At 58.4% G+C, this 24801-nt stretch overlaps 1 protein-coding gene across 6 annotated transcripts in view; it reads left to right on the forward strand.

The window, feature by feature from the left end:
* CASZ1 (castor zinc finger 1) overlaps positions 1–24801 on the forward strand; it is a 159666-nt gene that overhangs the window by 89861 nt on the left and 45004 nt on the right. For 4 of the 6 annotated variants that reach the window (XM_055384217.2, XM_055384237.2, XM_055384235.2 and 1 more), the window contains exons 1-2: positions 13489–13757; positions 14142–14180. In XM_055384217.2, the coding sequence (XP_055240192.2) occupies positions 13709–13757; positions 14142–14180 (88 nt within the window). In that variant the 5' untranslated portion in view covers positions 13489–13708. Of the gene's footprint in view, positions 1–2481; positions 2535–13488; positions 13758–14141; positions 14181–24801 lie in introns of those variants that run through there. The other 2 variants (XM_055384224.2, XM_063702933.1) reach the window with 2 other exon arrangements.

The following is a 24801-nucleotide window of genomic DNA, read 5'->3' on the forward strand; positions in this document are numbered from 1 at the left end:
GTGTTGGCATTCCTTAGGCACTTTCTGCCATGATCTCTGAGCACATGGCTTTTCTTTCTTAGCCTGGAAGAGTTCACTTCACTTCAGCCCCGCTGAGTGTAGGGCCCCTGCTGTCCTCTGGGTCTTCCCAGTACTGTGCCTCTCCCCCGGCCTTGGAGAATCCTTCCTTAACTACGTCAGCTACCAGGTCCCAGATGTGCTGGCCACTCACTCATATGGGCCACTCACAAAGCAGACAGTGGGGACAGTGAGAGGCAGAGAGACAAGAAAAGATGCCCAGAGAAGGAAGAAGAGACCAAGATGAACTCTCAGCTACTTCTTAGGCCCCCACTGGGGTCCCAGTATCCCAGGGTCCCAGATCCCACCCAGGGACAGCTTCCCTGCTCCCATCAACCAGGACACCTGCCCTGGGCAGGTGGGGTACAGGACCCCGTGCATGTCCTGGTCCCTGTACGTACACCTCTCTGGCCCTCCCCTTCCTCCTCCACCCCCGACCAACTCCTGGAAAGTTTCCTCCCTGATTGTTCTGTGTGATCAGATCTGCAAGTTGCTCTCTAAGCTTCTTGTCACATTTTGACTTAATGAAGTGCAACTGCTGAGGGATTTGGGTTCAGCGCTCCGGTCTCCCGCGCTCCCTTGTTGTCAGAAAACAGGGGTGGTTGGGGACGGCAACACCGCGCTGCAAGTCGTTATCATTCCGGTCAGTCTGTTTAACACAAAATTAAACAAAGAACTAATTAGTGCCTCATGAATTAATAAATGCACAGTTGCCAAGGAGGATGGGAGGGGAGAGAAAGGTGGTGGAAGGGAGATACCAGAGTTGTGGAGTTGGGGGGCTTTGGGGGTCCACAGGAGGCTGGCCAGGGCACCTTGAGAGATCTCAGACAGGAGTGTGTGGGACGGACGGGACAGTGAAGATGACACCCCAGCCAGGGCCCTGGGCTGACCGGCCAGGACTCGAGCTCTGATGGCTGAGCCCACCTGGTGCCTTGCAGTGGAGGCCTGGGGGTCTCCATCCCCGGACCCTGTGACCCTCCCTGCCGGCCTCCTCCTCCGTCCTCTCCTCTCCTGGCCAGCTCCTTCTCTTTTCCTTATTCCCCCTTTGCACAGCTACCCATCCTCTCTACCGCCCCCTGTCTCAGGGGTCCGCCCAGCTCTCTGCAGACCCCCCCGCCTCTCATCATCTGGATGAGATGGGCATCAGAGGCCCGTGGGGCAGCACTTCCTAACCACCAACCCACCGGGCTCTCAGCCCTCCCAGAGGCCTGTATCTAGCAGGGTAGGCTCCGCCCCAGTGGGCACCCTCTGCCCAGGCAGCCCAACACAAGCGGCGAAAGCTGGTGGAGAGCCGAGCCCTCCTTAAGAGGACGTGTCAAGTACAATTAGCATTATCTGTCTAAATATGTCCTGGGAACCGGAGAGCGGGCGGTGGGACTGGGTGGCATTCCGGGAGCCCTCAACAAGGTCACCTCATCTCCCACAATCCCCCCAATCTGATTTGGGGATTACATAGCCTAAGGAAATTGGTGTTATTCCTCTTGCATCATTGATAAGCCACAAATGAGGGAGAGGGGAGAAGAAAACGTAACAGACAGCCCTCCCCAAGCCAGCCTGAGTAGGGTTCTGAGGCCTGCAGGGGCAGGGCCTGGCTTGAGCAAGGGTTGGGGGGCCTGGCCAGCAGGCTGGCGGGGGGGCTCCCTGTGTTTTCTCTCCACGTACACACAGGCTGCCCCTTTGAACCTGGCTCCCCAAACTCATTATCTGGGCAGGAGGGCCCCAGCCTGGCACGCTGGGCCAGGCCGCGTGTTGGTTAAAGCCTCCACGTTGTCTGACCATCGTCCCTCTCCCTGCACGGTCTCTGGACATGGGCTGTGATGACTCATGGGTAGGACCCCGGGGTGGAAGGTGCTGTCGGCAGCCTGATCCTGGGGCATGGAGGCTTCCTGATGCCTTGGCCCCTGGCCCGCCCTTGCCCCTCTGTCACCAACTTGCTAGAGCGAATGGTTTGGCATCTGTCATTTTTATGTTCAGGGGCCCCAGGGAAGAGAGTAAAGGAGCAGTTGCTGCTGTATTCTGTCATTGTCCCCAGGCATCCCTGCTAGGCCACTGCAGCTCCACGGGAGCGTGCAGGCCACTTCACCAGCACCCCCACTCCCGGCCTCCTCCACGGAGCAGTGTGCACGGCAAGGCTGACTCTTCTCTGCCTGGCTAGGGAGGTCCTGAGGACCACATTACCCCTGCAGTCAGTTCCTACCACTTTCTGATGTTTTTGCAAACTGTGGCTGGCATATGCCTGAATGAGCCAAATCAGAGCCCACCCAGCATGCCTGAGTTTCTGGCCCTCTTGGCTGGCCCTGGAGCATCAGCCCCTCAGCCCATGTGGGGCAGGGAGCGCTTGGGTACTCAGGAGGGATGGAGGGCGTGCACTGGGGAGTCATGGGCTTGGAAAAGCTAACAGGGCTCCTCTCTCTGCCTCTCCAGGATGAAGTGACACCCCCAGCTACATCCGAGGAGGTTCTAGGACCTGCTACAAGGTAAGGCCTGAGCCCCTCCCTGAGCCTCGCGTCCTCTCCCCCACTGGTGACCACTCACCTAATGCACGTGTCACCCTGGGCTGGCTTCAGTCCTGCTGAGCACCCAGGGGGAGATGAGAAGGTGGAGATGGGGAACTGCAGCCACCCCACCCATTCCACCCTGATGGGAAAAGATGCCCTCCCGCCAGTAGGATCCCTTTGGTTTGGCTTTTAGGCTGGAAATGGTCTGGGGACATATGGATTGCAGACTTTGGGGAAGGAACGTGCTCAGGGCAGTGTGGGGCAGTGGGGCACCTGTGGTGGCTGGGCTCAGGTTACCCAGCCTGCAGTGCCCGCTCTCACAGTGCTATTGCCTCCGTGGCGGTGGCCGGCTGTGCCTGGACATGCTGCCCAAGCTTTGCCTCAAGAACCGCATGGACTCAAAGGCCCCACAACCCCAGTCCTGCCTTCGCTCCTCGGAGGCTGTGCCACCCCTAGTGGCTTCCTCCATCCTCCCTAAGAGGCTGGCAGGGAGAAGGCCACGGCCGAGGCCAGGACAGGCTGCCATGTCCTGCCTTTCCTCAGGCACGGGGCTCCCCTGAAGTCCAAGCACACGGGGCTGCCCCAGCCTAGCCCAGCCTTCACGGGCTGTATCAGTCCCCGGGGTGGTGGCGCGAGAAACCGCGGGGCCACCGGGCCTCGGGCCCCAGGCAGTGCTGTGTCAGAGGTGACCGGTGGAACGCCAGTGTTATGTAAATAGCGGGGCCTGCCCGGCGGGCGAGCTGGCTGGCTGCAGCCATCCATCATCCCCGCTTGGCGGGGCGGGGGACAGACACGGCACCGTGCGCCTGGCTCCAAACCTGTTTGTTTTCCCTTTGTCTCTCACGTTTCGGGCCCCGGCTGCGACCGACCGGCTCTGGGTTTTGTCCTACCGGCCCCCTTCCCCCCAGGAGGACGGAGAAGGGAGGAGATTCCCCGGCTCCCACCGCGGCATCCCTTTCGGACTTCAAAGGCTCCCCCAGCATTGTCTGCGCTGGCGGGCAGTGGCCCTGAAAACGTGATCAGAGGCGGCCTGGTGTAGGGCAGGCCGGGCCCGCGCCCTGCGCTCTCACTGGGGCCGGTGGATTCCTCCCTTTGCCGCCAGCACCACCCTGGTTACAGCTCCATCCCGGGTCCTCTCGGCCTTTCTCTCCCTGGTGCCCCTTCTTGCTCCCTTCTGGCCACTCCCGTCCTCCTCTTAACCATGGCCTCACCCCTGTCTCATGGAGTTGAGAATTCTAGAATCTTCAGAGCTGCGAGCCTCCATGCCTTCACGTGGTCCATGAGGATCTGAGTGCCGTGGAAGGCTCCTCAGGATGCCCCAAGCTGGGACCAGTTCCTGGATATTGGCTTCCCACGCCGTGCCTTGTTCTCTGTCCCTTCCTTTGCTCTACCCTCTGATCACGAGAACCTTGCTTCCTCTAGAAACCTCCGCCCATGAGGTCCTGACAGGGTAGATAAGTCCGTCCCCAGGCAGCAGGGTGAAGCCAGCCATTCCGTGTCCTGAAATTCAGCCCCAGGTGCTTCCATTTTCTGGAGCAGGGCTTGGCAGATGGGCCACCTTTGACCCACAGTCTGCTTTTATAAATAAAGTTTTATTGGAACACAGCCATACCTATTTATTCAGGTATTAGCTGTGGCTGCTTTCACTCTATACTTGCAGAGAGAGTTGAATGGCTACAACAGAGACTGTTTGGCCCACAAAGCCTAAAAGGTTAATAATTTTCTCTCTGGCCCTTTAGGGAAAAAGTTTTCCGGCCGCTGCTCGAGAGGTTTTAGCTCCTGCACTTTAGGGGGCCTCGGAGTCTGACCCTATGGAGAAGGGTGGGCTCCTGATTCCAGGGAGCACCTTGGAAAAAAAAGCCCCACAGGTCGTGGACTGGCAGCCCTGGGTCTTCTATTTCTGTGTCAGGGCCCTGGGAAGCAGCATAACCTCTGAGCGCCAGTTTCTCTATTTGTAAACTGCTGTCTGCTTCCCAGGCTTGTGGCAAGGAGGAGCTGGGGTGCCTGGGAGAAGCTGTGAAGGCTGCGTTATCGGGAGCTGCTGAGGGGCAAGCAGGCTGAGGGGGTAGTCCAGGTCTGAGACTGGGCCTGTAGGTGGTGGGTGGGAACCAGGCTGCAGTCTGGCTGAGAAGGCCCTGGAGGTTACACAGTGGGTGCTGGCTCTGTCTAGGACCAGGGACCAAGGCCACCCTGGCCCGGTTCTACTGCTGTGGGCCAAGGTCGGAATCAGGCTCCAAGCCCGAGAGGAAAGGCTGGAAGGGAGTGGGCAAGGAGACGGGAGCTGCGCCCGCAGCCAGAAGTCTGCTGCAGAGTCTGCTGGGCCTCCTGTCGTGCTAGGTCTGCTGCCGTCTCTCTTGCTGTCCTCTTTTTGAGGGCTCCTGGCCTTTTGTCCATCTCTTTCCCCTCCAGGCCTCCTCTCTGCATCCCTCTATTTCCTCTTCCTCCTTGCCTTCCCTCCACCCATAGCACCCCCACAACTCCATGGCGCTATCTCTCTCTCTCTCTCTCTTTGCCTCTCCCTCTCTCTCCTTTTCATCTACTCGGAAGGCTTTACTTTACTTCCTTGTCACCCTAATTGATTGCATTAACCTTTCAGCGTATTGGATTTCCCCGGCATCGTGCAGAGAGCCCTGTGCAATATGCTTATAATCTAACCCATAATGGACAGTTTGCAGTCAACAAGCCCCTCCTCCCATCGGCCCCATTGACATCTCTCTTGCCCAGGCCACCGTGGCCACTTCACCCGCTGGCAGGGGTGGGGCAGTGGAATGGGGCTGGGAGGAGGCAGACACAAACCTGGACCCACCGATGGGGTTCTTGGCCTCCCTCTCCTCCCAGCACTGCCTCCAGCCCCGCGTCTCCCTCTCCAAGCTCCCTGGCCCGGGTCATTGCCAGGCCTCTGGTCTTCGTGATTCCTCTTGGCTTGGCCTTCTGCCCTTGGGACTCTCTAACAAGTGACTGATGGGGCTGGCTTGGATTTTGTGGGTGAGTTCCCTGTTCCACCCAGATGCTTCTCAGAGCAAATCTTTCCTCCTTCACTAGCCCAGGAGGCTTTGGGGAACGATGATGGTGGCCACTTCAGGAGGCAGGTGGTGGATAAGAGGAGGGGTCTGAGATCTCTGACCTTCACTGGCCTCTGAGCCAGTGGGAGGCCTCTGTGGACCTTCTGGAAGCTGGGCGCGCTCCTGGAAAGGGTGCAGGTGCATAGGGCAGACAGAAAGCAGGGGATCTGCTGAAGCCAAGGCAAGAGGGTGATGAAGACCCCGCCAGGGCTGGCCTGTGGGGAGCAAGGCAGCAGCAGCTCCTCCCAACAGGCAAGGAAGCAGGCATGTGTCACCTGGGTTGGGACCTGTCCCCACACTCATCTCAGGATTGTGTGATTCGAGTGCTTGGTAGGGGACGTCTCGGAGTCTCTATTTCCCATCTAATGTTTGGCAGTAGCTCTGAGTGGATCCACCTGCTGTCCGCAAAGGAAGACAGACGCCGCCCAGGCAGTGGGGCCGGAAGCCCAAGAGAAGCCTCAGTAGGCAGGATGGCCCAGCCCAACAGGGGATGGGCCGGGGGAAGTGGAGAAACTGAGGCCTGGCTTGTCAGGCTGGCAGGAATGGGCTCCCTCAGGTCGGCTCCTGGACGAGCACCTGTTAGTTCAGCAGGAGGCAGGAAAGCCAGCCCCCCGTCAGCTGCCTGGTCCTAGGGGCTCAGCCCCAGGCCTGAGCCCTGGCCCCAGTCCATCCTGGCCAAGGCTGCCAGCCCTCAAACCAGCAGCCTGATCGGCCGAGTCTTCATTCACGACAAGATGGGATGTCAGGTTGAATACATTAGTGTCAGGCTGGAGGAGCAGGACGGAAGCTCCCATTAGCCCTGGTGGTACTTCCTCTCTCCCGCACTGTTCTCCCTCCAGCCCTTTGCCCGTTATCTCCTTCTTCTGACCGCGCCCCCCCGCCCCCCGCTCCCATCACTCCATCACTCTGAAGGGCAAGCTTTGGCGAGAGGGGGCTGGACCTAAGTCCTTCCCATCCTCTCCCAAGGATTTTGGGGGTGGGCAGAGGGCACAGCAGGGAGAAGCCAGGCAGCGAATTAAAGTTTGTGATTGTCAGCATCAGGAGAAGCTAAATAACCCTGTAACTAGTATGAAGGTGAATTCACGGTCTGCTGCACATGGAGAATATGAGTGTCTGCGAGACAGGGAGAGTGCGGCACGGGAACCCGCCTGCCACGGTGGGCAGCCTCCTCTCCAGGGACCCAGGCGGGAGGCAAGAGGAGGGCCACGTACCCGCTTCCCTGCCAGGGAGCAGCTGCCCAGGAGCCCCACCAGACACCTGGGGCAGCTCAGCTCCTTGACAACCTGCTGGCCCTGGCATCAGGGGCCCAAGTAGATATTTGTAAGCACCAGTGGTATACACCCATGGACACCAGCCCAGGCCTTGGACTGATCCATATTAACAGCTAATCCTTATTGAGCACTGACTGTGTACGGGCTGAGTGATGTGTGACAACAACTCTATTCAGGAAGTGCTAATATGATCCCCCGTCTTTCCCCCACTTTTTAATAACCGCTTTATTGAGATATCATTCATATACCATAAAATTCACCTTTTTAAAATGTACAATTCAGTGGTTTTTAGGATATTCACAAGGTTGTACCATCATCACCACTAATTTTAGAACATTTTCATCCCCCCAGGAAGAAACCCTGTACTCATTAGCAGTCCCTCTCCGTCCCCCACTATCAGCAGACCTAGGGTTCCACTAACGATGATTTCCTGAAGATGCTGGGAAGGTAGAGGGTCAGAGCCTGGGTTCAGGGAGCAGAGCCTGTAGAAGATGGAGCTGGGGTGTGAACCCAGGTACTGAGACTCCAGAGCTGGTGCTCCATGAGGGATTGCTTGATATCCTGGCTGACCCCCACCCCACCCCTGACACACATGTGCCTATCATGTGTGTCTGACAGTTCAGGCTCAGGCGTGTACATACACCATCCAAACACCTAGACTCAGGCAGCAGCACACGTGTCTTCTCCCCAGGTACGCTGGCAGCTCCACATAGAAAACCTCACACCTCCCATAAGGACAGCGGGCCTCCCCTCCTGGGACCCCTCCCTTGGCTTCTCCCCAGCCCTGCTCCTAGAAGGGAGGCTTGGCGCAGGAACCAGCAGCAACAGGGTAACTGAAGTAGCCAGAGAAACCTAAGTGGTTTCAGAGCTTAAAATGAGAAATCCCATATCTTCTGCAGCTGATCATTGTAACTGAGACAAAATGCCAACCCAACATTCCAGAACAGGTCCCCGCCCGGGCTGGGGCCACAGGCTGGGCCAGGCCCACAGGGCAACTCAACTAGCCCAGGTCCCTGCTTCATACTCTGTGTGTGTGTGTGTGTGTGTGTGTGTGTGTGTGTGTGTGTGTGTGTGTGTGTGTGTCTATCTCTCTCTCTCTCTCTGTCTCTCTTTCTCTCTCTGTCTCTCTCTCTCTTTCTCTGTCTCTGTTTCTCTCTCTCTCTGCCTGTCTCTCTTTCTCTCTCTCTGTCTCTGCTTCTCTTCTGTTTCTTCTCACCTTTTTCTTCCCACCTACCTCTCTCTTCTCTCACACTCCACGTTTCCACCCCAAAACTTTTTTTTAAAGTTTTTGTGGCCACACTCTTGAACTCACAAAAACTGGGAAATTAATGTGAAACCGTCGCTGCTTCTGATAAGAGAAACCTACAAGGGTGAGACAAAGGGGAAGGGAGACACAAGAGAATCAGCCTGTTGGATTTTGGTTTGGGGTTTTTTCCTCCTTCTTCTCTCTCCCTCCAAAGTGGAGGATCCGGCCGGGCCAGTTTGGATATTTATTAAGAAAAAGCCAAAGATAATTAACTTTTTTGTTTTTGTTTTGTTTGCGGGTGCCTCCCCTGCTGGCACTCCTGGCTGCCTGGCAAATTAAACCTGCTCCCGGCTCCCTGGGTGCTGGGCTGCCGGCAAGACTTCTGCCGACTGTCCTGGATCTGCCAGGGCTGCCAGCTGCCCACCCAACAACCTATCTTGGCTTTCAGACCTTGGGTCACTTTATGCCCCCACCGATGCCACCTCCCCAGGCTCTACTGACTCTGAGAGCACCTTTTAGAGCAGGGTAAGTGGGATGTGGGGGTTGGGGGGAGAGGAGGGGCTACTGTTTGGGGTTGTGGCCAGCACTTCCCTAAAAGGAAATGGGGGGAAAGTGTGATCCTCTCCCAGGGCACAAGGGCGTTCCTTCTGGCCAGTTCAGGGCCGTTGACTTCCCAGGAGAGGGGAAGGAGAATGGAGGATGAGCTAGAAGTGCAGGGAGAGGCCAGATTTGGGCCATGTCGATCCCCAGCTCTTCTCCCCGAAGGCTGGTACCCTGCCAGGCCTCATGGGCCCCTGAGAACGCCCTGGAGCAAGCAGCCTCTGGGCCATGGAGCCATGTGTGATACCTGTCCGCCCCCAACCCCAGGCTCCATCTTGCTCCCACCCCTCACCCAGGCCAGGCCATGGGTGGGGGAGCGGGGGGGGGGAGCTGAGTGGCTGGAGAGCCAGTGCTTGGGTAAGAGCTGGCTGCCTCCGGTCCGGTCCGCTGTGCTGGAGCCACACAGAGCCCTGAGGCCAAGCTGTGACCTAAGCCTGAGCCCAATTCATGGGCCAAGAAGGTGACACTGGGAGTTAGAGGCTTCCTGGTATGAGACAGAGCTGAGGACTTCTCAGGAGCCAGGAGAGCCCACGAGAGGAAGGCCAGTGTGGAGGAGCTTGCTGGGGTTGGAGGTGCGGCTTGCCCCTCTGTTAAGCCAGTCCCCCTCAGCCCTCCCCTGCCAGGGACCCTCCTTGGCCCCTTGGCTTCATCCCCAGCTGGACAAGTAGGCAGTGATGGTGGGCCTCTTCCAGGTGGGGAGCCTGCTTCGGAGCCGGCCACAGAGAATAGGGCATTTTTCAAGGATTTTGCTGGCCTTTTTTTTTTTCTCTGAAATATAAGGATGCGCAATTTTTTTGGTTTCAATTTAGCATTGGAGAATTTTATAATTTAGTAATTAAAATCTCTGATAGGCTTTAGAAATTGCGGCTAATTGAATTTAATGGGAAGATGATTTTCAATTTTATTTGATTACCGGGACCCCTGGCATCGGTATTTATGGGAAAAAAATGGGAAATGTGCTGTGTGGGCTAAGATGGCATAATTGAATTAGGGATAATCGGATTTCTCCGTCATGAATTTCACTATAATTTTCCTATAATTTTCCATTAGATATCTAGTTTACAAATATTCACAAAGAAATGAAGCTCTTTCGGAATGGAGATTGCTGGCTAACAGGATTACGGGGCCGAGCGTGCGGCTGTGCCAGCCCCTCTCCTGCCATAATGCAATCCCTGCGTCTGCCTTACACTCGGCGCGGCCCTCGCTCCGCCACCCACTCTGTGGCTCCTTTCTCCCCTTTGTTTCCTTCTCATCCTGTTGATCCCCTGCCCCAACACCCACCTGTCTGTGGCCCACGACCTCCCGTGCCCATGGCCGTGCCGTGGTGCCTTGGCTCTGCCCTCCCTCGGCCCCCATGCTTCCCGTCCACTTCGCTGGCTCACAGCTTTCCCGACACCCTCCCTCCATCGGCCCCGGAGCGGGCTCACACGCAAACACACGGACTCCCTCGCAGGTGCGAACATGCTTGTTCGCAGGCACACGCAGTCCTTTGGCCAAGGCTTCTGTGCCCTGGCCCAGTCGCCTCAGATGGAACCAGTTTATTGGGATCCTGGGGTGGGGTGCAAGAACAAAAGGAGCTTTGTTCAAGTTTATGTGAAAGTTACAAATTCAAAATGAGAGCAGATAAAGCATGAGATACCTGGTGTGTAAACAGGCTGGTGAGTGAGAAGGCCCCAGGCTCGGGAGGGAGAGAGTGTAGGTGGGCAACTTGGGGGTGCAGGGGGGTAACAGGAACCAGCGATGGCAGTGTGACAGGAAGGGCAGATGGCTTTCCTTGGTGCTGATGTGGGGAGCCTGGGTTGGGGGGAACCGCTGGGTTGCCTTCCACTTCTTTTTCTCTTGTGAGTGGGATGTCTCAGGAGGAGCCAGAGGCTCTGGGCCCGGGGACTCAAGATCAGGAGAGATTATGGCATTGGACTTCCATCCCTTGAGTCCCAGTCGTGAAGGTCCTCACTGTGGCCTGGCTTTGGGGTCTCAGGTGTCCTCAAGGCAAAGATGGGGCCATAGCCTCAAAAGATGCCTCTCCTCTTGGTATGAGCAGATACACTCAGAGAGAAAGAGAGAGAAGGGGGGGTGCATAATCTGGGGGCCCCTCCATGACACAGCCTCTGACTCACACCCCACAACCTTGAAGCCTCCGCCGCCTTCTCTGACCTTCATAAATCCTTGCGCTCCGAGTTGGCCTGTTTCTTGCTTCTCTGACCGCTGCTCCTCCACTGAAGGCCTTTTCCTCTTGGGCAGGGCCCACTCGGCCTGTGGCTACCTGGCCAGGGACTTGACAGAGTGGAGGCTTTCCAGGCATCCCCACACCTCCCTCCACTGCTGGCTGCCATCCCCCAAGCTCTCTCGAGTCCTGTCCCTTCCGCCATTCCTCTCTAGCCTTTGTCTGCCTGAGACCCCCCGAGTTACTGGGTGGCCAATCCAGGTGGTCCTGCCTGGGCAGCTGGAGGGAAGATGCTTTCCTTTTCCCCTCCACACCTTCCTCAGGGGTCAGGCTCTGACCACTATCAGCTGAAGCCCAGGAGGACATTCAGAGCCAGCCAGTGGCTGTGTGGGTCACGTATGCAAGCAGCTCCCCATCTTTGCAGACATCTTCAAATGCACCCAGAAATCACCTCTCCTATCCCTTGCCTCCAGGCTTCCTCCTACACACAGTTGCCCAGATAGGAGAGCAGAGGCTCAGAATTGGGGTGGGGATTGATCACCTGCTGTCACCAGCCAGAGCTGCAAGCCTTTTGTTACGATGCCTTGCTTTGGGGAGTCATTGGGAGCAGCACCCAGAGGCATGTGTGTACCCCACAGCAGTCCTGGACACAGATGCCCTCTCTGAGATCCCATGTCGGGAGCAGAGGCACACAGTCCTCTGTGCTGGGTGCCCGGTACGGGCAGTCATACTCCCAGGCTTAGACTTGGGGTAGTTCTGTTTCCTTATTCAGGGTTTTGGGGCCAGGGGCAGCTCAGTAAGGTTTCTAGGCCTCTCCAGCTGCTGTTCCTATGTAGGGATGGGTTGGGGAATCACAGAGCCAATGGGGCTGTGTGACGGCCAGGAGTGGGGACTGCCAGGAAGGCAGTGGGAAGGGCAGTGGAGTAGGGGAGGGATGCCCAACTCCCTGAGAGGCCATTTAGAACTATAGAGCAAGCAGGAAAAAAAGGAGAAAAATGAGGGGAAAGTAGGAGAAAGAGTAGATTGTTAACTCCCTGATGTCTTTGCCCCAAGGCCTCCCTGGCCCCTCCCTTTGCAAAATAGAAATATTGCAAAAATAGGCCAGCGCCATGTTGCTGGATGCTGTCCAAAGACCAGGGAAGCCTGGGCCCTGCTCCCCTCCCCTCATCTGAAGGCAGTGTGGCCCCTCCTGAAAGAGGAGCGCTGGGAGAGGCGAGGAGGGCAGCAGGGTAGGTGAAGAAGGGACGGAGAACCAGGTCCTTCCTTAGCAAGGCTGCCCAAGGCCCTGCTCACCCCACCGTCTCTTTCCTTGAGGCCCTCTGGGCCGGATGCGTCACTTAAGTCACCAACATTTAAGGACTCTCAAAATATATGGCTGCAGCAGGGACATCTGGGGATGTCCCATGGTGCACGGTTCATGGAGGGGAGAACCCTCAAACTGCCTTCTCTGGCAGAAAAGAAAGAGGAGCAAGCGGAGCACAAAGCGCCTGGCTGGCCATGGGCTGGCAGGAAATGAGGTTCCACGTTGAAGGGGACAGGCCTGGAGACGGCGGGGGGCGGCGGGGGGGCGGGGAGGGGAGGAGGAGCCGGGATGGGCCTCAGACTCCCTGGTTGAGGGTGCCTGTGCTCTACTGAGCGCCCTTCCTAGGGCAGCGGCCAGAGGGACAAGGCAGGGAGGAAGCGCCAGTGATGGCCGGGATCATGGGTCGGGGGCTGTGGGGGAAGTGGGGCGCCGATCTCCATTCGTCTGGCTGCGAGGCGGATGGCCCATCTTTGAGGGAGGAGTGGGCAGAAAGACCGGAAGACCGGGGAGGCTCTGGGAGGACACTTGGACCCGTTTTAAGGGCAAAACCAAAGCAACGCCGAGGAAACCCCACTGCGTGTCCCAGGCCGGCGCTCCTGGGGCCCAGGGCCGGGGACGCCCGGGGTGCGGGGGCGCGCGGGCCTGACTGCGCCCTGCCCCGCCTCGCCCCGCGCCCCTGTTCCTCCAGCTCCAGAAGCCGCCAGTGCTGTGAGGGGAACACGAAATCCCTGTGCTACCCCAGGAGCCCCGAGCCCGCAGGCAGCGGGCAGGGGAGCAGGGGAGCGCGCGGCCCGGCGGGCGCGGCCCCGCGGCGCCTCACACCTGCGCCCGCCCTCGCGGAAAAGTTAGCGCGGCCGCGCGGGTCGTGGGGCAGGCGCGCGCGGCGGCCGTCGGTCGCGCTCGCGGGGCCCGAGCGGCCGCTGGGAGCATGCGAGCGCGCGCGCGGCCGCCGGCGGCCGGCAAGAGTGGGCGCGTGCCCGCGGGCGCCTTCCTCGGGCCGCGTTCCCCGCCCCGCGCCGGGTCCCCTCCCGCCAGCCCTGAGCGCAAGTCCCCGCCTCCTCCTCCCGGAGCCAGAGGTTTGGGGAATCGCAGAGCCAATGGAGCCGGCCGCCCTGCCAGTGCGGCGCGGGCGCGCGCGGCGGGGGCGCGCGGCGGGGGCGCGAGCGAGCGCGAGCCCATTCACTCCGGCACCGGGCGGCGGGCGGCGGGCGGCGGGCGGCGGGCGGCGGGCGGCGGGCGGGCGCACCGGGCGGCGGCGGCGGCGGCGGGGCCGCGCTCTGCTCTTTCACCTGCCGGGGCCGGCGCGGGCCCGGCCGAGGAGGCGGCGCCGCGGCCGCCCTGCCAATCACCGCGGCGCCTGGCAGCGCCCCCGGCCGCGCCCGCCCGCCCGCTCCCTCCTGCCAAACTGTTACCCTGAGTGTTACCGGCAGGAGCAATGACATCAGGGCTTTAAAACAACTTGTTATTCGGGGAGTAATCAGTTGCAATTAGGCATTAATTAAGTATTATGAAAGTTGATTATTTAAGTGAATTCGGCTTTCGACTCTCCGACTATGGTGAGTACCGGGCGCGGGCGGGGGAGGCCCGGGGGCCGCGGTCTCGGGCGGCGACCCGGGCGCGGGGCGCGGTCGGCGGGACGGGGGCGCCCCTGGGCCTCGCGGATCCCCCGGCCAGGGCCCCCAAGCCGGGGCCGCGCCGGCCGAGAGTTGCTGCCTTAGTTGGAGAAACTCAGGCGGCGCGGACCCGCGGGCGCGTGCGGGGCCGAGCGTGAGAAGCGGGCGGCGCGGAGGAGAAAGTTTCTCCGCCGCGGCCTCGGCGCCCGCCCGGGACGGGCCGCTCCTGCGGGGCGGGGGGCAAGCAGGGCGGGCGGCCGGGGTCCCGCGAGACGCTAACCCCGTGTTTCTTCTCTCCCGGTCTTCCCCTGGTGGCGTTCCGCGAAGAGTTTGGGACCAAGGAGAAGAGAATGGATCTTGGAACAGGTACCGGCCGGTGGGAACGCAGGGGCGGCTCTTTCACTTTTCTTTCGCTTCTTTTACGGAAGTTCTTATTTTTAGCCCAATGAGGTGGCGGCGGGGCCGGGTGGGGGCCGGGAGGGTCGGGCGGCTGCCTCCCGGCGTCCCGGCCTCGGGATCGGCGACTTCTGAGGCTGTTGTTGTTGTTATTTGCCACTTGCTTAGAGGCTGTGACTAATGTGATGCTTGTCATTATGAAAGAACCGAGAGGAGCAGGAGCTGGGGGGCACCCAGAGAGAGGATTTAGGGGGTTTTTGTGGGGTTTTTGTTCTCCGTGTTTTTTGTATGGCTTCGTGTTTTTTTCTGTGTGTGTGCCTTTTTTTTTTTTTTTTTTTTTTTTGTTCTCTGCAAAGATCTTTGTGTGTCTGGCTCTGGGGTGTGTGTTTTTATTTTTTTAGTGGGGGGTGGTTTAGTTTTTGAAAGCAGCGTCCTGTTGGGAAAGGTGGTTAGTCTGGTTTCGGGGCGACTGTCTCAAGGTAAAGGAATTTAATTTATTTGGGACAAGGCTGTGTCAGATGATCAAGCTGCTTATTATGGCTAATGAGTATTTTTCACCTGAGAATCTGTGGGATGAGGTGGCTGTTATCAGTTCAAAGTGAGGGGCCCCGGACTGTCTCCCACCTGCCTCTTTAGCCCCCACCCTAGGGGTGGTGATGGACCAGACAGACTACTCAACGTAGGCATCTGGGTTTGGGGGCCTCCTGTGGGACAAGGCCGGGGCCTCCAGGAGGCCTGGTGCTCACCTGGGGCAGTTTATCCTGATATTTTGGTGTTTTCTTGGTTTTAATCTAATTCTTTCCAGTGTTTTTGCCTTCAGCTCTTGCGGGCTTCCCATGGGCCCTGGCTATTGAAACCAAATTTTGACCAGGACCCTCACGTGCTAGGTTGACAAAAGCAGCTGTCTTCTTAAATGTTTTAAAAGAAACAAGCAGCCCGATCATTCATTGAGACTGATCTCTGAACTCTCCTGGTTCATTGATGGGATAGGTGTTACTGGTGGCTGTTAGCGTTGTTGTTTATAATAGGCCCAAGTTCACAGCATCGGCCCTTGGGACCCATGAGCTGATATCTGACCTTCTAAGGTGAAAGGGGAGTGGGCAGAGAGACCGGAGGCAGCCCTGAGGGGCTGAGGATGGGTGGCACGGTGGCCGGTGAAGAAGGGCCTGTGTTTGTTGGGGGGAGGTGTCATTTGCAGAGTTTGAGGACTGTGTGACACCAGGTGTGATCTTGGCTGGTCTGAAGTGGAGGGCCTGGGGACCTCTGCGCCCAGGAAGGGTGTGACACCCCCTGCTGGGCAAAGTGGTAAAGGTGTCTAAGGCCACGGCTGCCACCCTGCCCCTCCCTGCCCTCCACTCCCACAGAGAACCTGCCCGCCCCCACCTCCAGTCGGTGTCTCATCACCTCCCTCTCAGGCCCCACCCCCTTTCTTCGGAAATGGGGCCCCCACCCATCCCAGCCAAGAAGCAGACCTCAGAGATGGGCCTGGTGGCAATGTACCACCCCTTACCTGGGGCAGGAGAGCCTCTGCTTGTGGGCCAGCACACGGGACCCAGGCATTGCAGAGCTGGAAGGCAGTCCCCCTGGTTGGCCTCCTTCTAACCTGGGTGCCAGCTGGAGCCAGCGTCCATCCTCCTGCCATCCACCAACCAGTCCCTCCAAGTCTGTCGTGGGGACAGTACTCCAAAGCCCTTCTCTAGGGTGTCCTGACTGGAGCGAGGGCCTCCCAGCCCTGGTAGGAGGCAGGTGGCAGAGCCTCTTGTGGCTTCTCTCCTGGGCCTTAGGGAGACTGACTTCTCCCAGCACTCCAGGGACAGGCTCTGGAAACTTTTCCTAGAAGCTAGAAGGGACCCTGAGGTCAGCTGCTTCCTCCTGTAGCTGGAGTAGAGCACTCCCAGTGGGACTCAGGCCTGGACTCTGGCCACCCAGAGGGGAGGCCCAGGGTGGCAGAGTTCTGACTGTTTCCTGGAGGAGTCATCTGGTGATACCATCTCAGTCTCTTCTTTGAACTTGGAAGTTTCACTTATAATCTCAGAACTTCAGAAGAAAAGCAATCTTCCCCCCACTTCACCAAAAAAGGGAAGCAGACGAGGACGCTGAGATCCCCTCTGAGCTGGTCCCTGGGCTGACTCCATGCTCATCTTCAGGAGCTGGGAACAGCTCCCTCAACTTCATAGTGCACGCGGCATACAGCCGGGGCCATGGGCCTCGTCTCTGGCCGGGGCTCGTGGCTGGTGAAGTGAGGGTCCCTTCCTCTGGGGCAGCATGGGCAGCTTCAGCCGAGGGCCTCTCTGACATAGTCCAAGGCCAGGGGCGCAGGCCTCGAAGGGCTGCTGGCATCATGGACCCACCAAGCCTCTCTGATCGTAGGTTAACATCCCCGCGGCCCCGGACACATCTAGGTCCTGAAGGCCTTCAGCCATGAGGAAGTCAGTGGTGGGAGAGCCAAGCCTTCTCAGGAGGGGACAGAAGGACCTCAGGATCCTCAGGGGCCATGTGGACCCCCTTTCCCCCACCATAGTTCAGCCAAGGGCTGGATCAATCTGGACGTCTTTAGCAATAAAAAATGCCGATGTCGTCCTAATTCACCAGGCCCCGAGATGACAGCAAATTTACATTTTTTAATTAAACTAGCAGCCAGTTTTTATGAGAGGGGGTTGGGTTATGCAAATCAAATGGTTGTGTACGGAAGATTAGGAGAGTTTGGGAATAAATTCCACAAATGCTAATAAAAAAAAAAGGAAAGAGAGAGAGGGAGGGAGGGAGGGGAGAGAGGAAGAGAGGAGGACATAGTTCCATTAGGCCCTTTTAGAGTGATTTCCCTGGGGGAGGGAGCGGGGAGGGGGGAGGGGAGATGGGAGGAAGCTTTCAGACACAGGTACATCCATCCTGCAGTTGGGAAGCTCCCAGGGTTAGGTCCCACCAGGCTGATTCCCAGGCCCTGAACACAGCTAGAAGCAAGGGTGAAAATGGCGGTGAAGCACGGGTGGAGCTCTGAGCAGGCGTTCGCCCTTGACTCGTGGGGATCTGGTGATAGTTGCCCCTTCTCTTCTTGAGACGAAGGGGTGGGGCTGTCCAAGGCGCGGAGGAGCCAAGATAGGCTCTACAAGGTCAAGGGCCAAAGAGGCAAGAGGGCAACTTTAAAGGGATGGCCACGGACTGCAGGGGGAGCCGGTGAGGGACAGTGCTGCCCATGTGTCGCTGTGGCTGCAGCCTTGTCGTCGAGGTGGGTCAATGGGAGGAAGCCCGGCCGGTTTCTTTCTCCTTCTGGGGCTCCAGGCCAGGACCCCCTTGCATTGCCAGCAGATCCCCCATCGCAGACAGCCCAGGCCTCAACTGTGGGGAGGCCAGGAAGCGTGGGATCAGAAGCTGGGCCAGGCTGGCTCATTTTCCTGATTCTCAGTAGCCCCATGCTTTGAGAGCATACTGTCTTGAGGTAGGCCGCAGACTTCTTCTAGACGGTGTCTAAGCCGAGAGAGCAAAGAGCTTGGCATCCCCAACCCAGCCCCAGTGTGTGCTGCTCAGGCCCCTGCCCTGAGTGTCAACCGCCTTCAGATCAGACCTTCCATGAGCCGCCAGGTCAAGGCCAGAGCCTTGCCAAGTTTGGAGGCTTCTAGGAACCTCACTAGCTCTGGTTACACCTTCGACCTGCCGGGCACCGGGGACTGAGAATGTTCCTGTGCTGTACTGGAGGAAGAGATTCCAGGCTGGGTTTAGGGCAGAGCAGATTGCTCTCAATTTCCTTCCTCCAGCCTTTACTTGGCCAGATACACCCACTCAACCAGTCTAAGCTGGGGCCAGCCCCTGTAGCCAGGTTGGGCACCGGTTTTGCCAGTCTGCTGCAGGGGGTAGGTGCTCTGGGGCCATCTTGGCAGAAAGGAGCTGTCAGAGCCCGGGACAGAATGGGCCATCTCGGAAGTCATGAGTTTCCTGGTACCATTCAAACAGAGGTTTGTGCTGTGCACCGGTTAGTGACATTTAGAGGGACTTGAGCATCAGGTGACCTTTAAGATCTTCAGCTGTCTGACTCCCAACTTGATTTTGTTCAGTGGGGCAGTCCTGGCGGGTGGGAGTAGGGGGTGAGTGGACGAGGTGAGGAGCACGTTATTTGGACGTTTTCTTTGGTGGAAAGCATTGGAGACAGGCAGCTCTGGGCTGTGAAGTGACCCTCTGAACCAGCCCTGGTTCTAGTTGCAAGACGTCAGAGGAAACTGAGGCTAAAAGGCCTAGCATAGCCTTTCCTCCCCAACAAGAGGCAGAGGCAGAAGGGCAGGTCCGAAAGGCTCCCTAGAGAGACCCCACCCCTGGCCCTTTTTCCCTGGTAGGGACCAGCGAGGAGAACCCATTCACTCTCCTCTCCAAGAAAGGCACTGAATGTGGGTGTTACTCAGACCTCTCTACTGGCCTTGTCGGTACTGCTGGTGTTCCCCCAGCCCCCACAGCCCCAGAATCTGGCTGAGCTGCAGCTTGGGTTTTTACGATGGAAAAATAAAATAAATGCAGGCACCTTTGGAGGGCCGAGCCACGCAGCGGCATCTCCTCGTGAAAGTGGCTGCCCTGGCTCAAGGCCGTGCCCGCTGCCTGAGCAGGGGATTGGGTGGGGCTTGGAAAGGCTCTTGGCCCCAACTCCTTTTCTTCCTGGGTCCTGCCAGGTCAGTGGTGCAGCCCCAGCCTCCATCAGCCTCCTCTAGAACGGCTGGCCCAACACTTTTCCAGGGCTCAGCCATTTCTCCACCTGGCCCACCCCCCATGCCCCCAGGCCCCAAGGCTCACCTTCTAACACGGCCTTCCCTGAGCTGATTTTTAAACCCTGACCACCCTGGCCACTGCTCCCACCTCTTCCTCCTTTTCCTCCTTCTCCTCCTCATCTTCAGAGGGGGAAGGAAGTTGCACTGTAGTAATTACCGCCCGTGGGTCCCCACGGCAAGCAGCAGCTGTTCTGGGGTAGCTGGGCCAGGGTACAATGAGTAGGGAGAAGCTGGGAGCAGGAGGAGGGCGGGCAGCCCCAGTGTGCAAAAGAGGAGGGGCAGCCTCGCCGGGACCACCTGTGCAGGGCAGCAGCTTGGTGGTCTAGCGCACACCCCTCTGGCTGCCTGGCCACAGAACAGCACCCTGACACCCTCGACTCAGCAGGATGTAAGACACCCATGTAGGAGGCGAGGCCTGAAACCCAGGAAGCATGGGAGGCTCTCCTGCAGCAAGAGGGACGGAAATGAGGACTGCCCGGGCCCCTGTGTTGGCAGCGTCTGCCTAGTGGAGGGAGAGGAGCGGTCTGCTGTCCCACCAGGCCGAGGAGCCAGGGGCCAGGGACCATGCAGCTTTGTGAAAGAGTGGCCTTAAGGGACCTCCCTCCGCCACCATGCTTTCTAGACTCCTAGCCAGCCCCTTCTCTCTGCGCCTTGTCCTCCCTCTCCCTCCAAGAACAGAACTCTTGCTTCCCATTTTGCAACCACGTTTTTCTGTCTTTTTCATCCAGGCCACCCAGCTCCCTAAAGCTGGGCCCTCCCTGCTACCTTTCTTGCCCCATGCAACCTTTCCAGCCTCACACCCCGTTGGCCCTGGAAAAAGATAGAGAAGCTGCTGGCTGCGAGCCTGCTGTTCTGAGGCTCTGGGTAGACCTGTGACGTTGCTGTGCCAGGACCCAGCACTCGGACTCATGTGCCCTGATCCCCAGGAGGCCAGGGCCCTTGTTTTCCTCTGCCACGGCTGCTCCTAATGGTGACCATTAGATGGTAGCTGGTGTACTGCCACCTCCTCCCCGGGCCTGGTACGGGCCGGGGCTCACGCCTTCCTGCTGTAAGTGCTGGTGGAACTGATTGATTGATGTGCCTCTTCCCCAAGTGCCTCCCCGGCTTCTTAGTTGGGGCAGAAGGAGGAAGGCAGGAAATGTTGGCCAATTCCCTTGGGACCTGGGTTTTAGCTCCTTGAGAGCTTTCTAGAGCCTGGTTTACAGGAAGGGGCGAGGCTGGGATTTGGGATGACGTGAAAGGGGCAGGGGAGCCCTAAGGATAAAGACAGGAGTGTGATGGTTGAATAGGACCCACAGTAACTCCTAACCATGACCATGACCTGGGACTGGGACGTCAGTCTGCTGCCCAGGGGGGACAGGATGGCTGCAGCCAGAGGGGGATCTGGGCCCTTCTCCACTTCCTCCCTTGCCCATCTCCCTCTCCCCTTTCTCTCTCCTCCTGAGCAGACCTCACCACTGCACGTCTGCCCTCTCTCATTCTCTTCCCCGCTTCCGGGATCCCTCCAGCTAGACAAACCCAGGGCAGGGAGTGAGGCCAGAAAGACAGGGATACACCCATACTGAGGGCCAGCCAGGCGCCAGGGCTTCAGGCCTCTGCCCCGGGCGTGGTATGTGGGCCACTCCTGGCCAGGGCATCTGCTCTTAGAATGTCCCACAGGCCTGACTCTGGGGTCTCCTCTGGCCCTTCTGGGCCCTGCTGGTGCTGTAATCACTCACCTGCTGACACCCTTCCTAAAGCCAAGAGGGCTGTCTCTTGATGCCACCTGGCTGAGGCTGGGGCACTGCCTGGCTTTGGAGGAGAAGGCAGGAGCTGGGAAATGGACACATTTTGTGTTTCCGGAGACCAGGTGTTCCCAAAGGTCGCCTGGCCTTTTCTTATGGGGCTCTTTCGGTGAACTAAGGGGGCCCTGGGAGGGACTGCGCTGTGTGAGAATGGGGGACTGGAGGAGCCGGGCAGAGCTTTAGATGGGGGGACCCTAGTGCAGCGGGAGAGCAGGAGGCGTCCCAGAGGCCTGTCGGGAGAGACTCCTGGAAGTTTTGTCACCGGGAAGTGGCTCTTCCCCGCAGCTGTGATCCTCACAGCCCTCTAGCCCAGTGCCTCCCTGTCTGTCACCCCTTCAGCCTGGGAACCCAAGGCCACAGGAAGCCAGGGGCTGCCTCGCAAAAGGATGACCCGGCTCTCCATTGCCCGGCAGGGGGCGCCCCATGGCATCTGCCCCCATCCTTTTAGGTGTGGAGCAGTGTGGTCAGGACCTGGTCCAGGCCTTCTGGCCACGGGTGGGGGAGGGGCAGCCTAGCGTCCCCACCCCCAGAGGTTCCTTGGCTGAGTTTGTTTGCCAGGGTGACCTGTTTAATCATCTCATTTTCTGGTGGCCGTTTATTCCTCGTTTCCACGGTTACGGCCCCATTAAGGGGAGAAGCAATAAGGCGGTGAGTCAAACAGGTAATAAAAACATGCAGAGCCCCTGTGCACCAAGAGAGGGTGGCGGGGAGGGGCGCAGTGAGCTGAGACGGCCTGGGGGGAAGCCCAGGTGACACCCTACCCGCCTTGTCCTCCAGAGGCCCGAGTGTCCCCAAGACCCAGTCCTCGGCTTAGAACTGTCCCCAGCCCTTGGTCCCCTGGGCAACAGGCTGTCCCAGGTAAAACAGGAAGGAGAAAGGTGAGAGGGGGCGTGATACAAGCCCCCCCAGGGCTGCCCCACAGTTGGTGTGTGACCTGTTTACAGGCCCCACCTCGTGCTCCCTTGGTAGGGGCGGGGGATGATTTCTGACATTGGTTTGAGCTCTAGAATTTTTTTTCTGCCAACTTTATCAGAAAGCATATTTGTGGTGAGTGCTGCTAACAGGGCCAGTCCGGTGAGTAAATATTCCTGGTGTGGACGGCCCTGTGACCTTGAGAGGGAAGAGTACAGTGGTGCGGCCAAGGGCATGTAAGGAGAGGAGAGGACGGCCAGGCGCCCATGGGCCCCCGTGCTGGGTGGGGGGCCCTTCCTGGGAAGGGGTCAGGTGGGGGCCACGGGGTCAGGTTGGCCCCAGTAGCCTCTTCCCAGCAGCATGGTCTACCTCAGGCCCCAGTGACACCAGCTGGAGCTGGTTTGTGTGACTTGCTGGCTGGGGGACAGGCCAGCAGCTGCCCCTGTGGGCTCCCTTCCTCTGGTAAATGGAAGCTGAAATGAAAGTCAGCCTCTTTCCCGCCCCTCTGAGTCCAGGGGCACGTGCCTCTCTCCCAGCGTCCCCTCCCTGTCCTTCCCAGGAGCTTCCTGGGTATCCCCAGCCCCTCTGCCCTGCCCTCGAGGTTTTTGAATAAGCAGAGGCAGTGGGCTGACTGGAGTGGACAGGGGGAGGCTGGGGTCTTCCTGTTGCCAGGAAGGGTGGGGCTCAGGCAGGCGTGGCAATGCCAGGCCATGCGGGGCCAGCTTCGTGGCTGGGGGCCGAGGATCAGTGGCTCAGAGAGAAAACAGCGGAGGCCACTCTGAGGGCTCCCGGGTTGGGGAGGGGGCTCCCTTCTCTCCAGTGTCATGCTCCCTGACAAACTCACCCAGGTCTGTGTCTCTGATTATTAATTTCAAAGTTGATTTCTGATGAGAGAGAGAGGGAGGAAGGTGTGGGAAATGGGGGAACCCTTTGGCTGGGAAATGCGTCTTGGGAATGGGCCTAGATGAGTGAATATTCCGATCAAACAATTAAAAATAGAACACGCTACCGAGGCCCCAGCTGCCGAGGTTTTTCAGCAACTGTCACCAGCGGGTTCATGGGGCAGGTGGCACTGGAAAGGAGTTTTTCCACAAACGGCAAATATCAGAGATGACAGTGTGCCCCCCACTTCCCTCCCAGTTCTCCCCCAGACTCCCCTCTAGGGCCTGTGCAGCTTCAGGGCCGCCCTTCTCCCCTGCAGGGCCTGGCCGCAGCGGTGAAGTCATCGCCAGATGCCTTGGTAATTGCTTTAAGAATCTAACTTAAAATAAGATGAAAACTTATATTCCTGGGTAAGGAGTAATTTCCCATGTAATAGTAAATTAATGAAAGGATTATACCAGGGGGCCTGGCAGGGAGGCCATGCTCATCTGATAAATGCAAGGGTTTCAGGCAAGACAGCTCCATTCCAGGAGGCTCCCGACCTTTGGTCCAGGTCCCACACTGGGGGTTCCTCTTGGGCTCCCCCGTGGGCAGCTGAGTTGGGAGGACACATTCCATGTGTGCTCAGCGTCCCTCTCAGTGATGGGAACCAGCTTTTCAAAACCTACAGATGGGAGAGGCTCAGGTCTGGCCTCCACGGGCATGAGAGGCCCTGTGTCATCAGTTCGCCCAGGAAAGAGAGAATTTCTGACACCCAAGAGTGTGGGCCCCCAGGAGCAGATGCGAGTTAGACTCCAGGCCGAGTTCCCAGCTCTTAGACTGTGTGGTCAGCATCGTGGTGTCTCGCGATAGGATGACCAACCACCCCAGTTTGCCCAGAACTGCAAAGACCCATGTGTGTGAACCCCCTCAGTCCTGGGCAAACTGGGAGGCTTAGTCAGCCCTGTTTGGAGGCAGGAGGATGGGCTACTTGACATGGTCCCACCCTCAGGGTCCTGGAGAGCCCAGGCACCTCCTGAATGGACCATGTGTCTGTTCAGGAGGAGGACTTGCAGCCGGCTCCACTTAAACCCCCTTGCGCTACCAAAACTTGCTTCCAGGCCGCTGCGTTCCACTAGGCGCGTGTGCTGGGGCAGGCATGCTCGTGTCCCCCGCTCCCTGCCCCCTCCAAGGCATGGCAGGGCACTGCTTGGAAGCTTGACTCGGCCTAGAAAAGGGCTTGCAGCTGTGATCCCACCCCTTTAACACTGAGCCTTCTCCCCCCAACATATCACAGTCCAGACGGGGCTTCTGGAGAGGATGCGGACAAGGCAACCCCCACCCCCAAGCCCCTCACTCCCCCACCACCATAAGTTTATCAGCGCCTTCCTTCCGAGAGAGCCACACCTAACATATCATCTCTCCTCATCAGTTCCCTTGGAGGAAGACAAGGAGCTGTCCCATTTCCTAAGTGGGGAAGCTGGAGGCCCGGAGATACTGCTGGGTTTGTTCCCAAATGCTAAATGCCAGAGGACTTGGTGCGGGGCACCCCTGAGCACTGTTCCAAATGGCAGCACTGAGTGAGGACACACAGGCCTCCAGCCCTAGGTATCTACCGTGCTGCCTAGCCCACGTCCCCAAACGTCTCTGGCCCCGATGTGTACCCCACCTGTAGTCTGCAAACACATCCCTGGGCTGCAGGGATGCAAGATAAAATGTAGTTGTTGATGCAGATGCATTTTGAGCTTCTGGGGGAAAGCCTCCTTTTCTTGAGGCATCCTGGAGTGCCCATCTTTGCAGAAACGAGTGCTCCCGTCTGTCCGCAGGGGAGGGTTGCAGGTGGGTGGAACGCACTCCGACTTGTCTCTGTGGTGAAATGGAAGTGAAAGGACTGGACGCAGAGCCCTTCAGGAAGCATGTCTAACCGAACGGGCATTCTCCTAGGAGACAGGTTCACGATGCATGTTTGCTGGATATGTTTCTGTGTAAGCAGAGACTTGCTGGAAGGGAAGATGGGGACCTTGCCCCCTGGTTCACTGGGAGACCATTTTCAATTCAGCTCTGCGGTGGGTGTCTCCACTGGCTTTCTTTGCTACTAGAGGTGATGGGGCTGCCTTGGGAACTCCACGTGATAAACTCACTGCTTTGCAGGCAGCTGTCCCAGGTGGGGTTTTAGGCTGGGGGCTGTATTGAGTTTGCCCAGGTCTTTGCTTGGTTGTAATCTGAGAGTGAACCGGCTTCTTTCCCAGTGTAGACCACACTGTGCTTTAGGAGGTGGGGAAGATT

This window comes from Gorilla gorilla, chromosome 1 (genome assembly GCF_029281585.2).
Source record: "Gorilla gorilla gorilla isolate KB3781 chromosome 1, NHGRI_mGorGor1-v2.1_pri, whole genome shotgun sequence".
Taxonomy (NCBI): domain Eukaryota; kingdom Metazoa; phylum Chordata; class Mammalia; order Primates; family Hominidae; genus Gorilla; species Gorilla gorilla.